Genomic DNA, 21359 nt, shown 5'->3' on the forward strand with positions numbered 1-21359 from the left:
GCATTGATTTCCTGGAGCGCCGGAGAGTATACACTGTTGCCCGTACTTACCTGTACACGGGTTAACATCTACGGGGTAAGGGGTCCTTTTGTATGTGTTCCTTAGTCCATCCTGCTGGCCTTTATGTGACTTGAAGGTTTGAATCTGTCACTTTATTAATAGTCCCCATGTTTTTCCAGTTACTCTATTGCTCAATTTGGGTGGTTGGATTGCAATGTACTGTGTATACATATTATTAAATATTACATGTGCATGTTGTTTTGGTCTTCTGCAAAATGGCTGCTTGGGAAGAGTGGACCAGTCTGGGGGTGGGCACATTCTCCCCATACTTGTCCTTTCCCCTCCTTGGTGTGGGGGTGTGAGGTTTACCTGTTGCTTATGCTTTGGGACAATCTACTGTTGTTCCATCTTGTGTGGAATGTTCCTCTAGCATTCGGGGTGCCCGTGTGTACACCATCTGCCAAGCCGGGTGCCATCTTGTGTGTTCATGGCGGTTGGGGCGCACACAACAAGATTACATCGTCCCCTGGTGCCTTATTGGGTGGGCAGGCAGGTTTGTGGGGGTATATTAGGTCCCCTCTAGGGCAGCCCTGGGAGACATTGATGATGGACAAGTCAGGCTAATATTAAGTTTGTTCAGCAGATGGTTTATTATTTAGGCCTTTGCGGGCTTGATTGGCTATTAACTTTGATACATTGTTGTTTATGGATAGATAACATGTTGACTAGTCTTAATGGGAAAAAGAGGGAAACATTTAGTTTCATTCCCCATAAATGACATACAGCCATCTCTTCTGAAGGTAATTAATGAATATAAGTCTTTGGACATATGGTGTATCTTCTTTTTGAGTATAAAATGGGGATTAGATGACTGTCTCCGGTTAATATACCATCCCCTTTATCTATTTTTATCTCAGGCTTTAGAATTCCTACATTTCAGGGCCCTTACACATTTATCCTGTTGGATGTGGTTTGGGGAACCGTAACATCTATTGATCTTTAACTAGTATACAGCTATATCCTATGGTTTTATATCATTAGGTGAGTATTTACTTCACCTAGTTTTTGTAATTGGGGACCATATTAAGCTTTTATATATATTTGCCTTATTGCTTTTTTTGTACTTTTCTAAGTTCTTTTAGGAGCATACTTATTACATATTTGGCCTGTCCGGTCATTTGAAACCTCTGTGCCCACTCCCCAGACTTATTACACATGATGCCAGGCAGCCATTTTCAGTGTAAGCATACCCTATGTGTATTCACTAATATGTATGATGAGGAGTTCAAATGTCTTATGTATCTCTATTGTTTGGTAATATTGGTTTTGTGTTTTCTGTCTATACCCCATAATTTATGGTCCTGAAGAACTACTTTCCCTGTGAAACGTGCTGACCTGCAGATTGGGACCTATCTATCTCAATTCACCTGGGTTGGGTGTACATAGTATATAGGTTAATGTGTCCTAATCTTTTTGGGGTATTGTTTTTATATCACATTGTTGTATATGAGGTGTTCATTTTTATGAATTCCTTATTTGTATGTTTTATTGAGATATTGTAATAAAAATGTTCTATATTTATATTTTGTCTGTGTAAACTACAATAATTATTGTGGGGATCTTTTCCCATATTCTTTTTGTTTGTACAAAACTGGATGTGGCACAGTAGAGGTCTTGGTTTTCAATAGATCTAGTTAGTGTCTCTGCATTTCTAATTGGATGAGTCTAAGCAAACCTCACAGTTCACAAGTGAACTACAAAACTATGCATTCTATGTTGTGGAGCTAATGTTATTGGGATGGATTCTGTAGTTAAGCAAAAGCATACTAACACCATTTCTTAAGATTTCAGTCTAGAAAAAGTACTGTATTGTCAGTCCACACCAGGAAATTAGGAACTAAGCCTTCTGTCTGGATCAACTAGTATTTCTGCATATAGTGTAGAGATTACCTATACTGCATTTTTTTTTATTATGTAGACTTTGAAGTTCCTATACAAATTAGTGCATTAATACCTGGTCTGGATAATTTGACTGAACTCTAACCACAATTGCAATGCCAATTATCTGTCAGTCAGTGAAAAATGTCTATTTGCTGCACTGGATTTTCCTTTTTTGCTATTGTATCTTTGGAATTAGCCCAGTGTTTAGGATCTCTGAACATTGCACAAACTGACCATCACATGATGTCTATAGGCAGTCTTTTACAATAAAATATATACATTCTTGAGAACAAAAAACCTAGAGATTGTACAGTAGCTGTACAGAAAGCATGCCACTTTAAATATACTGTAAATATATTTTAACCATATTTTCAAAAACAATGCAACTGTTAAATCACAGTTGATGTTACAATGATGTGTATATAAAATTATGGCCTCTTAAAGAAATCTCTACTGATACAATCGGGATACTACTGTAGAAACATTTGTTGTAGTGCCACAGAATAAGTATAACATGAATGACAAATTACTGTAACATTTTTTCAGAATCTTTCCACAAGTGTTGAAATAAACTTTAGCACTGGGCACAGTGGGATCCTAGGTCACCTACTACTGATTTTAATATCCTTTTTTTTTTTTGCCAAAAAACATTCCTATTAAATTAGTAACACATTGGATAATGTATCCCTCTACAATTTAAAAAACAAACAAATAAATACAGAAGGAAATATTAACAATATGACAGAATATGATGTTTGGAGACATACTGTATCTCTATACAGAAAGTAAAAAAAAAACATTTTAAAATGGGTGCAAGCAAATTGCAGCAGCAACAAACATACATTATTATTATGATTATTTATTTTCAAATGTAAGCTTTTCATTACTATAATGTTCTTAAGTCATTATTAATTTGGTAATTGTCAATTATTACGTCTGAGTTTAAAGATTAAATCGAGAAAAAGTTATGCCCTCATATTTTAGATTCTTTAATTATTTAAATTTTTTTAATTTTCAGCTGTCTCACTTTTCTGTTTATATGCACATCACTCACCAAGAGAATAATAAATTTCATTCCTTCTGCTCTTATTCGGTCAACCAGGGCTGGCAGTCCTGAGAAGTTGTTACCAAGTGTAAAGTCCAATTGTCTCTCCATGTAGTCTATGTCAGCATATTGTACATCCTGTAGAGGCAAACACAAGTGCACTTTATTGCAAAGCAAATATAATAACACCTCAAATTAAGAATTAAAAGGTATAATGATTTTTAATCAAATCTTCTTTTGATTAGAAAATTAACTATTAAAGCAACACAGTTAATATTCAAAATATTAACAACGACATACAAAGCCTTCCACAACTCAGCCTTCCACAACTCTACCTTCCAACTACATTACCAACCTCGTGTCAAAATATCACTGAAATAGTCTTCTTCGCTCTTCCCAAGACCTCTTGCTTTCTAGTGTGCAATGTCAATTTGTGTCATGCTTATATCCAGGACTCCTCCTGAGCCTCTTCCCTCCTTTGGAGCTACCCACTTCAATCTGTCTGGCTGATTGCTGCTTTGTCTACGTTTAGGAAATCCTTGAGAACACACCCCTTCAGTCAAGCCTATCGCACACCTTTATCTAAGGAGTGAAATTTTAATTTTTCAACAAGTCCCCACACATTTATTACCTTTCTGTATCATTTGCTCTTCCCTTTTAGATTGTAAGTTTTCATAAGCAGAGCCCTCCAAATCCCCTTGTCTTGAATTGCGTTGTAACTGCACTGTTTTTTTTTTAATCAATACTATATAATAATATTATTATTGTGTAATGAGTAATCTTGAGCTAGAAGGGACAAAATCTAGAGTTCCTAGATCCTATATCAGGACAATGTGCGGTTTCCTATAGGTAGTTGCCCAACACAAAAATTACGTTTTTCCCCGTGTGAAAGATGGAAAAGCAAATAGGTCAGTCTGTGCATAATGCAGACCACAAAACTCTTTCATTCATATTTGAACCATATATAAAATCTGCACTTGCTTTTAAATTACCAAAATCACATAGGAAATGAGATTAGAGTATTGCACGTCTGTCTGAACATATAAAGGAAAAGAGGAGCATATGGAAGCAGTGGTGTATCCTCCATGGAGAGGAAGGAGGGAGGAAGGGGCCAAACCCCCGGCTCACTTTGCTGCAGCGAACTGAGCCGGAAGTGGGAGTGGGTACCTGTCAAAACCAAATACCCGCTCCCCCTCAAAAGGTGCCAAATATGACAGTGATGGGGGGGAGGAAGCAAATAAGTGGAGCTTCCACTTTTGAGAGGAATTCCGCTTTAGGGTTTTTCTGGAACTCTAGAAATGAAGATTTTGGTTAACCAGGAAAGAGACAGTACAAATGTGATTTAAAGTTGACTATCAAAAAAACTAAATTACACACAAAATGGAGTTCCTTCTTCACAGGATATCACGTAACAACCATATTGCCTCTATAGAGCATATGAGACAGTGCGGCCTGAAAGTTCAATCACCAGGACAATATAGTTCAATAAATGCAACATTTTTAACACTGGTATGATACATTTTGTGTAGAGAATACTGAATATATTGTGTTGGGGCAGTACACCCAGATGTGATATTTCAGTTGTAGGTAGATGTCAATGGGCAGTTATCTGCTAGCTTCCTCTTTTCCTGCCTCAGTTACTGATTTTCTTCCATCAAGTTTAGAGTTATGAGTGATCCTATTATTCTTTTGTATTCTCCATAAAATAAAACTGAATATTTAACAGGATGAGTTAGACTTGCAATTGTTGTAAAATGTATATAGCCTCACGGAATCAAGCACAAACATTTCAACACTAAGTGAATGTGCTAATATCGCATATCCTTTTAAAGTTATCGGAGACTGTATATGTGACAGAGAACAACTAGGAGGAGGGGCCTCCCACAGGTGTGATAATATCGCTTGTGAGCAGTGAACAGATAATCAGCAGATATGCTCAATCAATATGAAGAGTAGATCCGCTAAGGGTGGAGGGGCAAAAACTCTGCAATCGAATGCAAACACGAGTACAATTAAGAATTATATGCCAATACAGGGAAAAAGTCCAGAGATACAATGCCCTGAGAAACAACAAGAAGAAAGCAGAAAATATGATGGGGAGCAAACTAGATGTCATTTGGAATGTGGGACCGAAATTTGATGAATGAATATATAAATAGTGACAATGTTATTACATTGAGCAAAATGTGATGAAACAACAAGGAGCTATATCTAAAATTCCAACAAAAACCAAGATGGCAGAAATGTTTGCAAAATTGGAACTTTCCATGATTCATAAAGATCTGGGATGAATGTTAACAAGAGTAGAAGAAGTAAAAGAGAAAATGGAGACCCAAGCCTAGCAGATTATCAAACTGGAAATACAGGTGGAAGAAATGAAAAGGGAACACAGGAAGCTCTCATATAAATTAGAAGACCAAGAGAACAGAGAGAGAAGAAATAATTTGAGGGTTCGGGGCCTATCAGAAGATCCAAGAGAAGAGGACCCGTGGGAAAAAATAAGGAGTGTGTTTAATCCATTGATAGGAAGATCAGACACAGACTCTCTAAAAATTGAGAGATAGCATAGAAATAGACGTCCACCAGGAATTACAGCAGAACTTCCAAGAGATGTGATTGTCTATTTTCATTATCATGAGGAAAGAGAGAGAATATGAAAAAAATTGCATGAGACATCCAAAATGAAATTTGGCGAAAAGAACTTGCAAGTTTTTGCGGATATAACTTCTACGACTCTGGCCAGAAGAAGACTGTTGAAACCGTTACTGGATCAGATGAGAGAGAAAAGAGTTCAGTATAACTGGGGGGTTCCCAGTGTGCCTGATTGGGTAAAAAGATGGGAAATCGGCAAGGTTGAGATTTCCAGAAGAATTAAGAGACTTTTGTGAAAAACTAGAATTGCAGAATGTGGATATTGTGAGGTGGTCAGAAGGGTCTAAGGAGAGAGCAGAATTAAGAAATGAGAAATGGTAGCAAGTAAATAAAAGGAGAAGATAGCCAGAGATGGGGTCGGGAGGGAGGATGGGGGGCAGGGGTGGGGAGAGGAAGGGTGAGGAAGGGGAAGCCAATTTCCAGCACTGCCGTATGGGTTGGGTAGGCGGGTAGTTTTTTCTCTCTGCCTTCTCTCTTCCATCTATCTTCCCCTTTGTTTTCCATCTGCTTTCCTTGAGGAAACCTGAAATGGCGGGACGTCTGGAGGCCAAACAGGATACAAAATCAAAAACCTCCACGCTGAGAGAGGAGGGCCAGAATAGGCGTGTATTTTCAGAGCCATACCCTAAAACAGGAATCACTAGTGGCGTAATCCTGCATCTGATTCCAGGGCAATATATAGGGGATTCTTAAGAGTAAGTTGGGTATGGGATGGGGGGTTGGATATGGGAGGATGGGAGGGAAGCAGTGCAGTGCGGGGTAGGGTAGCTGTCCATGATTTTAATAGCCTATGAATTATTACCCATAAAGGGAAATGTAGAGGAGAAGACAAATAGTAAATAGAAATGTGCTTGAATAATTTTATGACATAATGTGAAGGTCTAAATTCTCCAACTAAAAGACACAAGATACTGAGGGAGGTACACCAACATTCTACGGATGTGGTATTTCTACAAGAGACACACCTATCTTATGATACCAATGTTAAGCTATATTCAAGGTACTATCCAACCTGGCATTATGCAAATTCACCAAAAAAGAGGGCTAAAGGAGTTACAATCGGATTCTCAAAAAATATAGGTTTTGAGGATGAGGAGAAATTGGTATCTAGGTTTGAGAAGAAAAATGCAGGGACAAAAATATACATTGGTTAACATCTATTGCCCAAATTAAAATCCAGAAGTATTTCTTCGGGAAAATTATGAAATTTAAGAGGGGTAGTTTGATCATGGCAGGAGATTTTAATTTTTATTTGGATCCATGGATGGATGTGTCTTCGAGTGCGCAGAGAGAGGGAGGTAGAAAATTAAGAATGTTGAAAAGGAGGTTACATCAAAATCAATGAATAGATACATAGAGAGTGAAACACCCTAGAGATTATACCTTCTTATCTTCTGTGCACAGATCGTATTCACAACTGGACTATATTCTAATAGAGCATAGACAATTGGAATCTTTGGTTAAATCTGAGATAGAGGTTATGTCTACCTCAGATCACGCTCCTGTCACGGCGAGACTACGGTTAGGAGGTGAGTGGAATAAGAGAGCTATGTGGAGATTAAACACTTATACAAGATCCCGAAAATAGAGAAAAGTTAAAGCGGAGTTCCAGCTGGAAAAAAAAGTCAGCAGCTACAAAAACTGTAGCTGCTGACTTTTAAAATACAGCCACTTACCTGTCCCTCAGTCCAGTGGTGTCATCACCACCGCTGGTTTCACCAGCCGTCTTCCCTCCCTGGTGCCGGCATCTTTAGTGTGGGCACCCGGCTGTGACAGCTTGTGGCTTCACAGCTGGGTGCCCACTGCACATGCGCGAGAAGCGCTACACTTTGTGACTGGCCCCGTAGTCTTCTGGGACCTGTCACGTGTCCCAGAAGACTACGGGGAGGGAGGACAACTTTCCCCCCCCCCGCTCCCCAAAGGTGCCAATCCTTAATGGGGAGCGGGAGTCAATGCATTAAAGTGGAAATTCCCCTTTTGGGTGGAACTCCGCTGTAAGGGAAGAGATAGAGTAATTTTTTGCTCCGAATGAAACCGAAGACGTATCTGTGGCTACTATATGGGAGGCACATAAGGCCTACGTGAGGGGAATCTTGATAGCTGTAGGGACAAAAAAAAAGAAAGAACAAGGGAGGGAGAAAACTAAAGGGGGGTAACGGAAGAATTATACAAATTAGACATAGGCATATAAAAAAAGCAGGATATAGACTTACAACAGAAGATTACCCTCCAAAGAGAAGAACTGAAAGATCTATTGGAACACGAAACAAGGAAAGTCTTTAATAGAGTTTCAAAGGAAAGATACCAGTGGGGGAATAGACCAGGAAAATATCTTATGAAAATATTGAAGGAAAAGAAATAAAAAAAATGTATAGAAAAAATTAAATATGATAAAGGGGAATTGGTATACTCCACCACTGGTATCACTAACACATTTCAAAGGTTTCATAGTAGGCTTTATGAGGTGAATCCTATAAATCTGAAAGTAACAGAGGAAGAAAAGAGAAGGAAAAGGCAAGAAATCTTAAAGGCAGCAGATCTACCAAAAATATCAGAAGCAAAATTAGTATCCCTAGAATGAGTAATTTCCCAGGATGAAATTAGAATGGCCCTGAGGAGTACAGCAGGAGTAAAGAGCCCAGGTCTCGATGGATATACAGTGGGCTATGATAAGAAATGTAAAGAGTTACTGGTCCCTAGACTCTGTATAAACATGAACGCGTTCGGAGAGGGGATGGAAATGAGAGAAGAATCACTGCATGTGTATATAACAATTATCCTTAAAGAAGGAAAGGATAGTTCAAAATGTGCCAGTTATAGACTTATTTCACTATTAAATATAGATACAAAATTATTTGTGAAAGTGCTAGCTACCAGGATGAAAGAGCTGATGCCTGAGTAGATACATCTAGATCAAGTGGGTTTTATCCCAGGGAGTGAAGGGAGAGACAACAGTTTAAGAACACTGCTCCTTTTACAAAAAGAAAAAAGAGTAAAGCAGCCAACAATTATATTGTCGACTGACGCAGAAAAAGCTTTCGACAGGGTAGATTGGGAATTTATGATAAATTCGCTAGCGGTATTAGGAACAGGGGAAAAATGGTAAGGTGGATAAAAAGGCTTTATAATAGCCCTTCAGCAGCAGTTAAGGTAAACAGGTCCCTATCAGGGACCTTTACAATGTATAATGGCACTAGACAGAGATGTCCATTATCCCCGTTGCTATTTGTCTTATCCCTGGAACCACTTTTGTCGGTAAAAAAAAAAAGCGAAAATATTACAGGAATTAAGATAGGAGAAGTAGAGCGTAAAGTAGCAGCGTATGCAGATGACATGCTGTTTTACATTGTGAACCCTAGATTGACATTGCCTAATCTAATGGGTTTATTAAAACACTACGGAGAGCTGTCAAATCTGAAAATAAACCCTTCAAAATCTGAGATCTTAAATTTCAATGTTTCAAAGGTAAAAATGCAGTCCTTGCAAGAAGACTTTCCATTTACATGGAGGGAGAGGGAATTACATTATCTGGGAATAAATTTAACCTCCTCAATAAATAACTTGTATCAAATAAACTATATCCCATTAATAAATGAAATTAAGGATGAGTTGAGAGGACTCTCAATGTGCTGGGTCTCATGGATGGGGCGTATAAATCTGATTAAGATGGTGATAGTCCCAAAAATCCTGTATACATTCCAATTGCTCCTCTCTATGGTAAAGAAAAACCAATTCACAACATCCAGACAAGTGAAGGACACTCTCCAGGAGGTGGGCGTATCATTGTCAAAGTCTACAATCAAGAGAAGACTACACCAGAGCAAATACAGAGGGTTCACCACAAGGTGCAAACCATTCATAAGCCTGAAGAATAGAAAAGTCAGATTAGACTTTGCCAAAAAACATGTAAAAAAGCAAGACCAGTTTTCGAAAAGCATTCTTTGGACGGATGAAACTAAAATAATCTGTACCAGAATGACGGAAAGAAAAAAGTGTTGAGAAGGTTTGGAACAGCTCATGATCCAAAGCACACAATGTCACCTGTAAAACATGGTGAAGGCAGTGTAATGGCATGGGCATGCATGGCTTCCAGTGGCACTGGGTCTTTGGTGTTTATTGATGATGTGACAGAAGACAGAATCAGCATGATGGATTCTGTAGTGTTTAGAGATATACTGTTAGCCCAGATTCAGCCAAATGCAGCAAAGTTGATTGGGCGGCGTTTCACAATACAGATGAACAATGATTCAAAACACACTGCAAAAGCAACCCAGGAGTTTTTGAAAGAAAATAAGTGGAATATTCTGCAATGGACAAGTCAATCACCTAATCTCAACTCAATTGAGCATGCATTTCACTTGGTGAAGGCTAAACTAAAGGCAGAAAGACCCACAGGCAAAGAACTGAAGACAGCTGCAGTTAGAGCCTGGCAAAGCATCAGAAAGGAGGAAACCCAGTCTTTGGTAATGTCCATGGGTTCCAGACTTCAGGCAGTCATTGCCAGTAAAGGATTCTCAACAAAATATTAAAAATGAACATTTTATTTATGATAGTATTCAATTGTCCAATTACTTTTAGTCCCTTGAAAAAGGGTGGATGGTTACTCTTAGGAGCTGTAATTCCTAAACCCTTTCTTCAATTCGGATGTACATACCCTCAAATTAAACCTGAGAGTATGCACTTTCTGCCCATATCTATTATATAGCTATAGCTTGAGTATGTTTTTGTAAATACCTGAAAAAATCAAAAATTGTGCCTGTGTTCAAATATATATGGACCTAATTGTATACTGGAATTTTTATTTTTATTTTTTTATACTAGTAATGGCAGAGATTAGCAATTTATAGTGGGACTGCAAGACTTCAGCAGGCATTCTGAAACTGGGTGGGAACTAACTAACTGCCACTGACATCCCCAGTGACACTAATACAGTGATCAGTGCTAATAAAAATCACTGACACTGTACTAATGACACTGGGCAGGAAGGGGTTAACATCTGGGGCCATCAAAGGGTTAACTGTGTACTGTGTGTGTTTTACTATGTGTGCTGTTTTATAATGGAGACATGCTGCTTTGTAGTTCTCTGCTGTGCAGAGAACTACAAAGCAGCCTGTCCTTGCTGGCAGGAGAGAGGCCTATGTTGTTTACACACAGGCCTCTCCCCTGTCAGCTTTACACAGATATTCCCCACTGGCACCTGGTGATTGACATCCCTAGCCGCCAATGGCAGCATGGGTAGGCAAGCAAGCGTGCCCCTTACCTGGAAATGCACCTTGCGTATATATACACGTGATTTTGTGCAGCCCTGCCACCCTGTAGCAGTAGTTCTACTACAGGGCGGTGGGCAAGCGGTTAATGTGTAATATTTGTACTCACATAGGGAATATTGGCCCGTTTCATGTTTTCATATAAATCAGCAATTTCTGCATCATTCTTGTATCCATAACGACACAGCTGGAATCCAAGAGCCCAGTAGGATGGCATTACTGGACGTCCAACAAGCTGAGAAAATGAAAAAACAAACAAAAGACTGTATAGAAGGTTTTTTATATGTACTCAACCATTCTAGTCAAAACAAAAGGCTACTTACTGCTGTGTATTGTTGGACAACATCTTCTGGTTTGGGACCCAAAACTACATAAAAATCTAAAATTCCTCCAATAGTGCGGTATGTTAGAGCAGGTGTTTCCTGTAGTGTCAAATCTGACAGTAAAAAGGTAAATGTTACAGATACAGGAAATGATTAACACTGAATAAAAAAAATATAACTTAAGGTTCTGTTTTTGTAGGTTATGATAATGTAGAATAAATCCAGGTAGCGGGTGTTCTGGTGCATTATTGTTATGCCTGAATGAAAACCCAAAATCTTTTTCAGGTAGACCATTTAATTTGTAAGAATTTTAGGACTAAAAGCAGACCTTGCAATCCAAGCAAGTTAAACTAGAGTGTCCTCCTCCTTTTATAATGCTGCGGGGGATGCTAAGTGATCCAAATCCAACAAGACAACATGCACCACTGTGAAGTATTGTCTTTTCATGGTATTTAGGCTACTCATCATCCTTCAAGATCTGGTCAAGGATGTCATTTTTGCCTAGGCATTAGGGGCAGAAGGCAGGGAAAAGGTTAGTATAATATCCTAGGAAAACCAAGGAAAGGTAACTATAGCAGCCTAACCTTTTTGTCCCACAGGTTTTGTATCAAAGTTTATTTCATGGCTATAGCAAGTGGGGGGTACACTAAGCAAGCGGACTTTTCTATTTAGTTGCAAGGTCCCCTTTAAATTGCCAATTCAAGTAAAAATGTATTCTCAAGTTCTCTATTATATGAACTATCCATATATTCTACAGTACTCTTATGGATGTAAGCATCCTCCATTTCCACAGTTTAACACATCTCCCTTCATTTCCCCTGAAATCGTGGTAATGATACTTCCCCAAACTGATGTGTGATTTCAAGGAGTGAATTACAGCAATCTTCTAAACTACTGCAGCTTAGGTCTAATTTGTTTCATGTTTTCACTTAACCTTTGGGGTCAGTTTGCTTCAATTAAATTTTGTGAAAAAAGACTAGCACTTTTTTGGCATATCCCCTCTGGACATTCAAAGCAGACTTCTATATAATCTTACCCATAGCATTGCTGTTCAACAGAAGAACACCATGTGCATTTCCTGTGTTATCAAGCCCCATATAAAATGGTTGAACGCCATAAGAGTTTAGATGATCCTAGAGAGAGAGTAAAATTAAATATATTTGTTAATGTTTGTATATGTACTTGTACAGAAGTTCCCCTTTGGGAACATGTTACATGTTCCACCCGTTTTTAGGGTGGAATATGTAACATGTTCCCGATCCAGCAGCTGCCCCCCCCGTCACTTTTCAAAAACAGCGCAGGCGTGCAGGGCTCCACCCACACATCTGCTTCGTTCATTCACAGTCCTCTGTGAATGAATGGACTACAGGTCCTGACAGCCTTAGTTGCTGACAGCTTGTAGTCCTCAATGAACTACCACAGCACTGTGCAGCGCTGTGGTAGTTCACGAATTCTTCCTGTCAGAAGTATTGGCTTGCTCCTATGGGATGTACGAGCAAGCAGCTACATTGGCAGTCTGTAGGAGACCTGCATTTGTGTAAAGATGAACTTATACTTTAAACAAACCCTAAATGTATTTCTGTGTGTGCTTCTATACATCTATAAAATACCAAGAAGGCATTTATTACTATAAGTGCTTTTTAACCACAAGCCTACTGGGCACTTATACCCCCGTCCTGCCCAGGCCAATTTTCAGCTTTCAGCGCTGTCACACTTTGAATGACAATTGTGCGGTCATGAAACACTGTACCCATATGCAATTTTTATCATTTTTTTGAGACAGATATAGCTTTCTTTTTGGTGGTATTTAATCACCTCTGGGGCTAAACAAACCAAAAACAAATGAAGCGTTTGAAAAAAAAAATTCTCTTAGTTTAAGGTATAAAATCTTGTAAATAAGTGATTTTTCTCCTTCACTGATGTGCGCTAATGAAGCTGCAGTGATGGGCACTGATAGGCTGCACTGATAGGTGGCACTGATGGGCACTGATGAGGAGGCACTGGTAGGTGGCACTGATGGGCATTGACAGGCATCACTGATGGGCACTGAAAGGCAGCACTCATATATGGCACTGTTAGGTGGCACTGACGGGCACTGATAGCCAGCACTGATGCGCACTGATAGGTGGCACTAACTGGCAGCACTGATAGGTGGCACTGACTGGCATTGATAGGTAGCACTGACTGGCACTGATAGGTGACACTAAAAGGCAACTCAGATGGGCACTGATATGTGGCATTGATGTGCACTGGTAGGCACTGATATGTGGCATTGATGTGACACTGATGGGCACAGGCAGGTGGCATTGATGAGCACTGACAGCTGGCATTGATGGACACTGACAGGTGGCACTGATGGGGCTACACTGATCATCAGGGCACACTGATCATCAGTGCCCTGATGATCAGTGTACATGTCCCCTCTGAGGAATGCCAATTCCCGGCTCTCCTCTCCTCATGAGCTGTCAGCGTGAGAGAACCGCCTTGCGCCCATCATTTCCTTAAATGGCGGGCGGGAGGCGGTTAAATAAAACTTGTGTTTCCTGCCCACTCAATCAGAATTGCATTTTCACTCCTCCATATTTCAATGAGAAACTGATACAAATTAGATTTGTTGATCTAGCTTAAAGGCGGTGCTGCAAGTCTATCTCCAGTTTTGCTAGGAAAGAAAAATCACCTTCACGTCATTTAATTGCAGAGTTTTACCTTCTGCTGTTTAGCTAAAACTGACATTACCATTATAGTCACTTCCTACTTCCTGAGGGTTAATTGGATTATGCCCCTCATATAATCAAGCTAATCACTGCCACTGTTATAATAAGACAAAACTGCCCGGAAAAAGTTGTGTTCCAATCATATGAGCCTGAAGTTAGACAATGGGGCATCTTCCCCTCCACATTCTCACTGAATACTATGGAGGTAATGACTGAATAAAATTAAAGCCCACAGAAAACAAATTTATGTTGTTAGGTTAGAAAACCAGTAGGTCTATTTTTCAGCACAGAGTACAGTCATCCAGAACACCTCAGATTGTATGTATAACCAAAACCTTTTTTTTTTAGTAGAGTAGTTGCTGTCTGTGTACCTTTGGAGAACTTTCCATTCACTTTATCTCCCAAAGTGAGGGGAATTCCTTTCTTAGGCAACTGTCCCCAGAACAGGTGTCCCTATAAGATGAGTTCTCCTTACCTTTTGTTCAGGGGATAACTCAAAAATTTGGGATTTCCTCTTTCTTTCTAGATGACAGTATATATCTCCCCATTAGGAACACTGACTGCAATAAAACTTGACAGATGGCTAACCCATCCCCAATTTATTCAAAACTTAAAAAAAAGTTGTTCCTTTAGATACACTTTGAGTGCAGGTTTATTTCATATCACATGAAACAGTAATCCAAAATGCCTTAAGTGTTCTATCTTACTGTATTATGTGCTATTGACCACTTCCAGCCAGAGGTATGCATATATGCGGCTTCTCAGCGAGTGGACTTCAATGCAGAGGGCCGCATATATACATAAACACTTTTTTTGTCTTGCGAGCGTGTGCCCTGGGCACTTTCAGCACAGCACCAGGTGGGGACCGAAAAGCTCCTAATACAGACTTGCAATTGGGAGCTTTTCGATCATGTGACTGCTATGACAGCCAATCACAGAGGACACATGACTGAAATGACTGCCTCCTGCTCTTGGCATTTAGAAGCTCCTAAAGGCAGCGGCTGGGGAAAGGGGTTAATTAAACCTAACAGTTCTTGATTTGTACTGTGTGGGCTCATCTTCTATGAACTTTATATTGCTTAATAAGGTTGTGGGAGTCAAAGATGTTATGCAGAAGCATGCAGGAGCCCCTGGTGGTAGACATTTTCTTATTCAACATTACATTCCAAAATAATTTCTGTAGTAATGATACATTGAACACCATTTGTAAACAAAACTGGATTTTGCCTTTAACCTTATGATTGGCATGATGGAGAATATGGAGAATATGTATTTATATTCCAATGACATATATAAAAAACACCAAAGGACACAGATAAAACACTCCTCATTAATTTTTTTTTACATCTGTTTTCTATATTTCCCCCCATCACTAAAATGTAAACTTATACACTGCTGTATTGAGGATTCAACACAGTATATCCACTTACTGCTGGAGGCTGATCTTTAGAAAAAAGACCAATAGGTCTCCGTTTCATTTCTTGGCGGAATGTCTTATGTTCTGTTTCTCCAAGTCCAAAGACATAATCAGAGGGAAGTCGTGTAGAAATCTGAATAAACTGATCTTCAAAGGTCATTCCAGGCAAATCAGAGTCCCAGCTGGTGAACAAAATATGAATATTACACACTGTGTTACATATCATAGGCATATGGATGTCAATGCTTTTGCTAAACAATAAAAAAAAGTATTTGCAGACCCTAAATATAACTATGGAATGAAAGTCTGCCTATGATGTCTGCCTTCCTTTGTATCAAGGGGTGAATTTCCTATTACAGCTCTGCCTAAATCAGCAATTCGCAACCAAAAGTTAGTTTTTTGGTGGATTTTCTATATTAAATTACCTCTGCAAGGTACATGAGTGTTTCAAATGGCTCTCCATTTTGAAAAGTCTATATGAAAATTCTCTGTGGATGTCTAGGTATTGGGTGATTATTTATACATAAAATAATGCGAACAACCAATACAAAAATAGTTTTCCTTTCACTCATTAAAAAAATAAAATTAGGAATCAGATTGATGGTAATGTTAACGTCACATTCTTGCTTTGAATAATAAGCCACTGGTTAGAATTCTGGATTATTCTATATTATTTTCAAATAATACACATTCTTGAATTTTTTATATTTAATAATGATTTTATATCATTAATATTTTAGACTGGTGTTTAAGTTTATATTGTTAATATCCAATTTTTTTTATAAAAGAAAAACTAATTTAAAGTAGAGGGTGCCCTTGACATTGGTGGCACAGAGCATTATGGCTTTTCTTATGAGAAGAACAAAACAAAGGAGTTTTTTTTTTCACCCTAATTTAGAAAAAAAAAGACAAGACAGCATAGATAGATAACAGATTAGCTAGAAACAAATCTTGTACTATCTTACTGGCATTTAATGCGTCAGAAGTAAATGTTGTTTATAACGTGTATGATTCAGCTTCTTACACTGTGCTAAAAAGACTATTTCGTAAAGTATATCAGCTCTAAGCATTTCTATCAACATCTCTAATCCAAGTGTTTCAAACATTTCAGGCTCAAAGGACAGATGATACAAGCAATAATCCCCCTGGATGGAAGTCTAATTTCTTTTTGTTCTGAATTTGAGTAAAAGAGAGAGAGCCTGACATTTTGCAGAGGAATCAATTGATTTCAAAGCACAAATGAGCTTCTTAGGAAATGCTTGAAAATATTCCCTCTAGCTTACTAATGGTCCCCTAAAATAATAGACCTCTTCAAAAAATAGTAGCTTAATGAATTTACTTAAGAAAACACTTTTATTTCTGGAAAATTGTAAATAAGCTAACTAGTAAACTCCAAACGTGTATTAAATAAGTGTAAAAAACAGGTCCATGTTACCTTGATTTTGCATACATAAGTCAATGATGCTGTTAGGTTAAAAAGTAACACCCTTCATGAATTCTGTTAGTTGTTTATCTTAGAACATATGAACTTGCTAGTTAATACAATAGATGTAAAAAATGAGTATACTCAGTTAAAGAACACAAACCTCATTATTGCCAGGAAGACACTTTCCCTGGCAATAATGAACTAACAAGATATTTCTTCCTATAATTTTATACATAATGATTTGCCCATTTCAGCCCTTTGATTGCACATCGTGCATGGCTATAATATGTTATAGATATTGAGTTGTTGGAGTTGCTCTCTATCTCCATCTATTGAGAGTTCCGGGCACTGAACCACTGTCACTATGTAACCTTGAAATCTGTCCCTCATTATTTTTCAATAAAAGAAACTCTGCTTCCACATAAGCTAACAGGAAAGGGCAGTGTAAGTACTTCTATACACCCCCCCCCCCCCCAGGTCACAGAAGGGAGATTGTGGTCAGGTGCAATATCCAACTAGTTGTCAACCGGGACTACTGAACTGCAGATCTTGGAATCCCTTGACCAGGGATACGCTCAGCCGGGTGAAAGAAGATGGATTTTTCTGGAGTCTACGGAGGTACACCAAAGGGGAGCTCCTTAAAGAGACTGTTGATGATTGATTTTTGGTCCACATTTTTGTAAAGAGGTTGTCCTCAGGTTTTACAGTTCCTTAGACATCCCATATACTAGACTTCATCCAAGTTGTTAACCCTTAATAAAAACAACAAAAACAAACTCAAGGACTCTTTTACTGTCTCTGTGTGAAAATGTGGAAAATGTGTGTTGCTTGGCTGTGCAGAGCTTAGGTGGACCCAGTGAAAATCCAGTGGCTCTTAAGGTGGTTAGCGCTACATAGCGTATGGAATGCACCCTGGATATTCAACCTTGGCCTGAATTTGGATTCTGCTTTCTGTATGCTGTCTTTCTTATCCCTTTGAATGTTTGGTCACATTCATGTATTTTATTTACCTCAACCCTTTGCCTGTCTGACCATGTTTTCATCTTCTGATGTGGTACTGTTCCTGTCTTTCTGCTGGTTGGCTGTCACCACTAGATTCTCCTTAAGTTACACCTTGGGCATCAGCAGCACAACATTCGCAACACTAGTTGCCCTGGAGAAGGTCTTTAGGCGCAGGATTGCACTTTGGATAGAGTCCAGTACTTATGTGACTAAGCAGGTAGGCCAACCATATACTGAAGACATCATTTTATAAAGTTCTTGTCAACAGGTCACTCATTTTACTTACATGACAGCACCATTGCTCCTCCTTATGATGCGAAGTCCAAACCTTTTTTCTTTAACAACGACCACATCATACATTCGCTGATCTGTACTACTTGAACTGCTAGGTAGAATCAGTGGTACTGGAACTTCATATCTTTTGTTATTGGGATCAAAGATCTATGAAAATTCGATAAGGCAGCAGTATTAAAATTTATTGACATACTGTATGCCCTGACACATATCTACATCAAGTCTTATCTTTCCAAATTAAAGGTATTAAAGAATGTGTAAACCCAACATTTCATATTGCAGAGGTGTAACTGCAGTACCAATACTTATACAAAAAAAAGTATTTCTTTGTACTGCTTCCTTTGTGTGAAATCTGTGTTGATGCTGCCAGTTCTGCTTTCCTATTAAAATCTGACCACACTAGGCATGAGAACATACATATTGTGGTCAGTTCTCTAGCTTTGCTAGGATTTCAGCCTGCTCTCCTGCAATGATCAGACTTAACCTGACACCCTCCCCCCGCACAGCCATTCACTCTGAAGAACAGTGTACTGCTGTTTCTCCTCTCTAGCTCTCTAAGCAGCTGAGTGCAGCGGGTATGTGATCATTTATAAGAAGGGGAAAAAAATGTATTTATAATATTTTTTTATATCTATACACAAATGTTTACACAATTTAAACAGAATGGGTTGTTTTACAATGTGAGGGTTTACAATCACTTTAAATATATAGTTATATAGTTACATTGTGGACTTATTTTAATAAATTGTGCACATACAGTAACAGCTGTATGCAGTAATCCATTGAAACCAATCTGAAATCATCTCTCAGCAGTTTAGTAGGAGCATGTTAGAATATAAATATAGAAAGTGCAATTGTTTTCTTGTTGTTAAAGGATAACATATTGTAACTTTAGTATAGTCTATAGGTCTGATGGCTACTTTAGTTGTATTTGTTTTCAGACTAACAACATTTCCAGCACGTACAGAAAATGCCTGTTGCTCTTGCTAAACATACAATGTCCTTGTTACTTCCTGTGAGCTACTTAGAAAGCAAAACCATTTTATTTTTGTTCTGCAAACTAATAATCTTATCCTACACATAATGGAGAAACACAAAAGGCAGACAAGTGTGATATCCAGTCCATTACAGCCAGGATCAAGAAATTTTATTCACAGGATTACCAGGTAAAAATTAAGAGTATAAAGCCTGAAAAATGAAAAGGAACATAGCCACCTCATCTAAGGATTGATAAGCAGTATTCTATCAAATTTTTGTTTTGGGGTTTAGATATCCTTCCTTCACTACCATGTGACTCACTGAAGCAGAACAAGTATGTACATATTTGGTGTCCCACCATTTCATCAACTGCATAATTTGCAATTGTTTCAGGTCAGTGACCTAGCCAGTAGTAGAAAAAGGTTAAGTATAATAACTGTAATGCTTGCACCTAAAAAAAAAACAAATTCTACAGTGGTAGCTCCCGTTTATCTACAGCAGTATTTCTCAACCTTTTTTCAGTCAAAGCACCCTTTAAAATTATGGACAGCCTTGAGGCACCCCATTTTAGAATGGGGTGCCTCTAGACTGTCCATAATTTTATAAGAGCACCCCATTTTAAAATGTGAAAAACTATTCTAATAGTTGTATATAATGCAGCAACATCCACACCTGTAGGACACCTAACATTGAAAGTGATTTATTCTTCCAAAGCAAATACACTTTTGCACACTGGTACTGAGTAGTAATCCAGAGTTTCTCTTCTCCCTCAGTTTTTCTCCATCACTGAGCTAATGTTACCCAGCACTGATGGAAAAGGGCAGGGGAGTGTGAAATTAGGATGCTGTGCTGGCAGCTGACGTCCTCCTTATCAACTGGTGATGTCATTGGTTGTCAGGACGCCGGCGGCTAGAAGGTCGTAATGGTGCACAATGAAAACCTGTGGCTTTGTGTAACTAAAAGGCAGGCTCGTTCCACCTGCAGGCTTGTATACATGTTTCAGGCAATTTTTAGACATTTTGCCAAGGCACCCCTGAAGAAACTTCAAGGCACCCTGGTTGAGAAAGGCTGATCTACAGTATCCTGAGAGGCTTGCTGTAAATACATTAAGGTTTGCTTTAAATTTATGTGTGCATTAAGTTCTTTTAAACCTTAACTGGATGACAGTTTGCTAAAGCACTGTACTGCAACCAACCATTTTTAATACTGTTTTTGACCTTTTTTTTCATCCTGTCTTAGATCTGAGTACTGTTAATCTCCTCCAGCATCTTTTAGCCACTTCCTGTCTACATGCACTTACTTCTTCATCAATTTTACATCATTGATAATAAAAGGTGCAGTGCAAAAATATTAAATATTGACACTTAAAAGGATAAATAAAGGTATCAAATAGTGTGATAGTTCATGGTAAAGAGCTTGGTAAAGGGGCTGATAGTAGTTTCAAACTTCAGTGATGTGTCAAAAGTACAGTAAAAATACGCACTCACCAGATGCGTATTTTAAATACGCATGTAAATAATATAGTCAGAGGTCCCCCTCTCAGGATGGGATGGATGAGATATGCCGTTTACAGATTCTCCTCCCTCTGGGTGCTATATAGCCTTAAAGGTGTCTTCCTTGGCGGGCGTAGGTTGAATCCTGTCAGAGGCCTCCTTTTTGGATGGATGCTTATCAGCCAATATTAATGGAAAAGCTCCCTCCTCTGGATCAATGGGACACTGCCACTCAAACCTCTGCCACTATATCATCCGGGATGGGCTCTATAAATGAATTTTAGCTCACTACCGATGCCAGGTGCACCTATCTTGAGGAGGTTTTATTTGGCTACCTTTGTGTGCATCAGCAGCTAATTTTTAAAGCGCTCACTGATCTTACTCAATTTTACATCATTGCTTTGGACCTGATATTAACAATGGTGGACTATCCCTGTTCAATGTGAATAAGCACGGCTGTTTGTAATCACCACCAGAGTTGCAAGCAACAGGTTGACAATGCAGAAGCAGAATTAGGAGATGGCTGTCACTCATAATAGAAAATATCTAAAAAAGTACATTCATAGCAGGATCACTCTTTTTTTTGTTTGTTTGTTTTAATGAAAGCTATTTCAATACTTATTTTAAAAGACTGAAAGCAACTTTTGAAATATTGTTAATATACTAAAGTTGATATGACATTTAGAGATTGGGTTTAGATCCACCTCCTATTTTTCTAGGAACTCAAAAACATGCAACCACAAAGATCTGTGGTCATAAAGGGTAGAATGGTGTGAAGAGAACATGACTAATAATGTGTCCCTACAT

General features: G+C 38.6%; 1 protein-coding gene across 2 annotated transcripts in view; it reads right to left on the reverse strand.

The window, feature by feature from the left end:
• SI (sucrase-isomaltase) overlaps positions 1-21359 on the reverse strand; it is a 302245-nt gene that overhangs the window by 163776 nt on the left and 117110 nt on the right. For both annotated transcript variants that reach the window (XM_089675454.1, XM_089675455.1), the window contains exons 26-31: positions 18074-18228; positions 15373-15541; positions 12265-12361; positions 11229-11341; positions 11015-11140; positions 2996-3124 (exon numbers count right to left, since the gene is read on the reverse strand). In XM_089675454.1, coding sequence (XP_089531580.1) covers positions 2996-3124; positions 11015-11140; positions 11229-11341; positions 12265-12361; positions 15373-15541; positions 18074-18228 — 789 coding nt within the window. The remainder of the gene's footprint in view (positions 1-2995; positions 3125-11014; positions 11141-11228; positions 11342-12264; positions 12362-15372; positions 15542-18073; positions 18229-21359) is intronic.

The sequence above is a fragment of the Staurois parvus genome, unplaced genomic scaffold (assembly GCF_062004578.1).
Source record: "Staurois parvus isolate SC_StPar_1 unplaced genomic scaffold, SC_StPar_1.0 ptg000155l, whole genome shotgun sequence".
NCBI classification, from domain to species: domain Eukaryota; kingdom Metazoa; phylum Chordata; class Amphibia; order Anura; family Ranidae; genus Staurois; species Staurois parvus.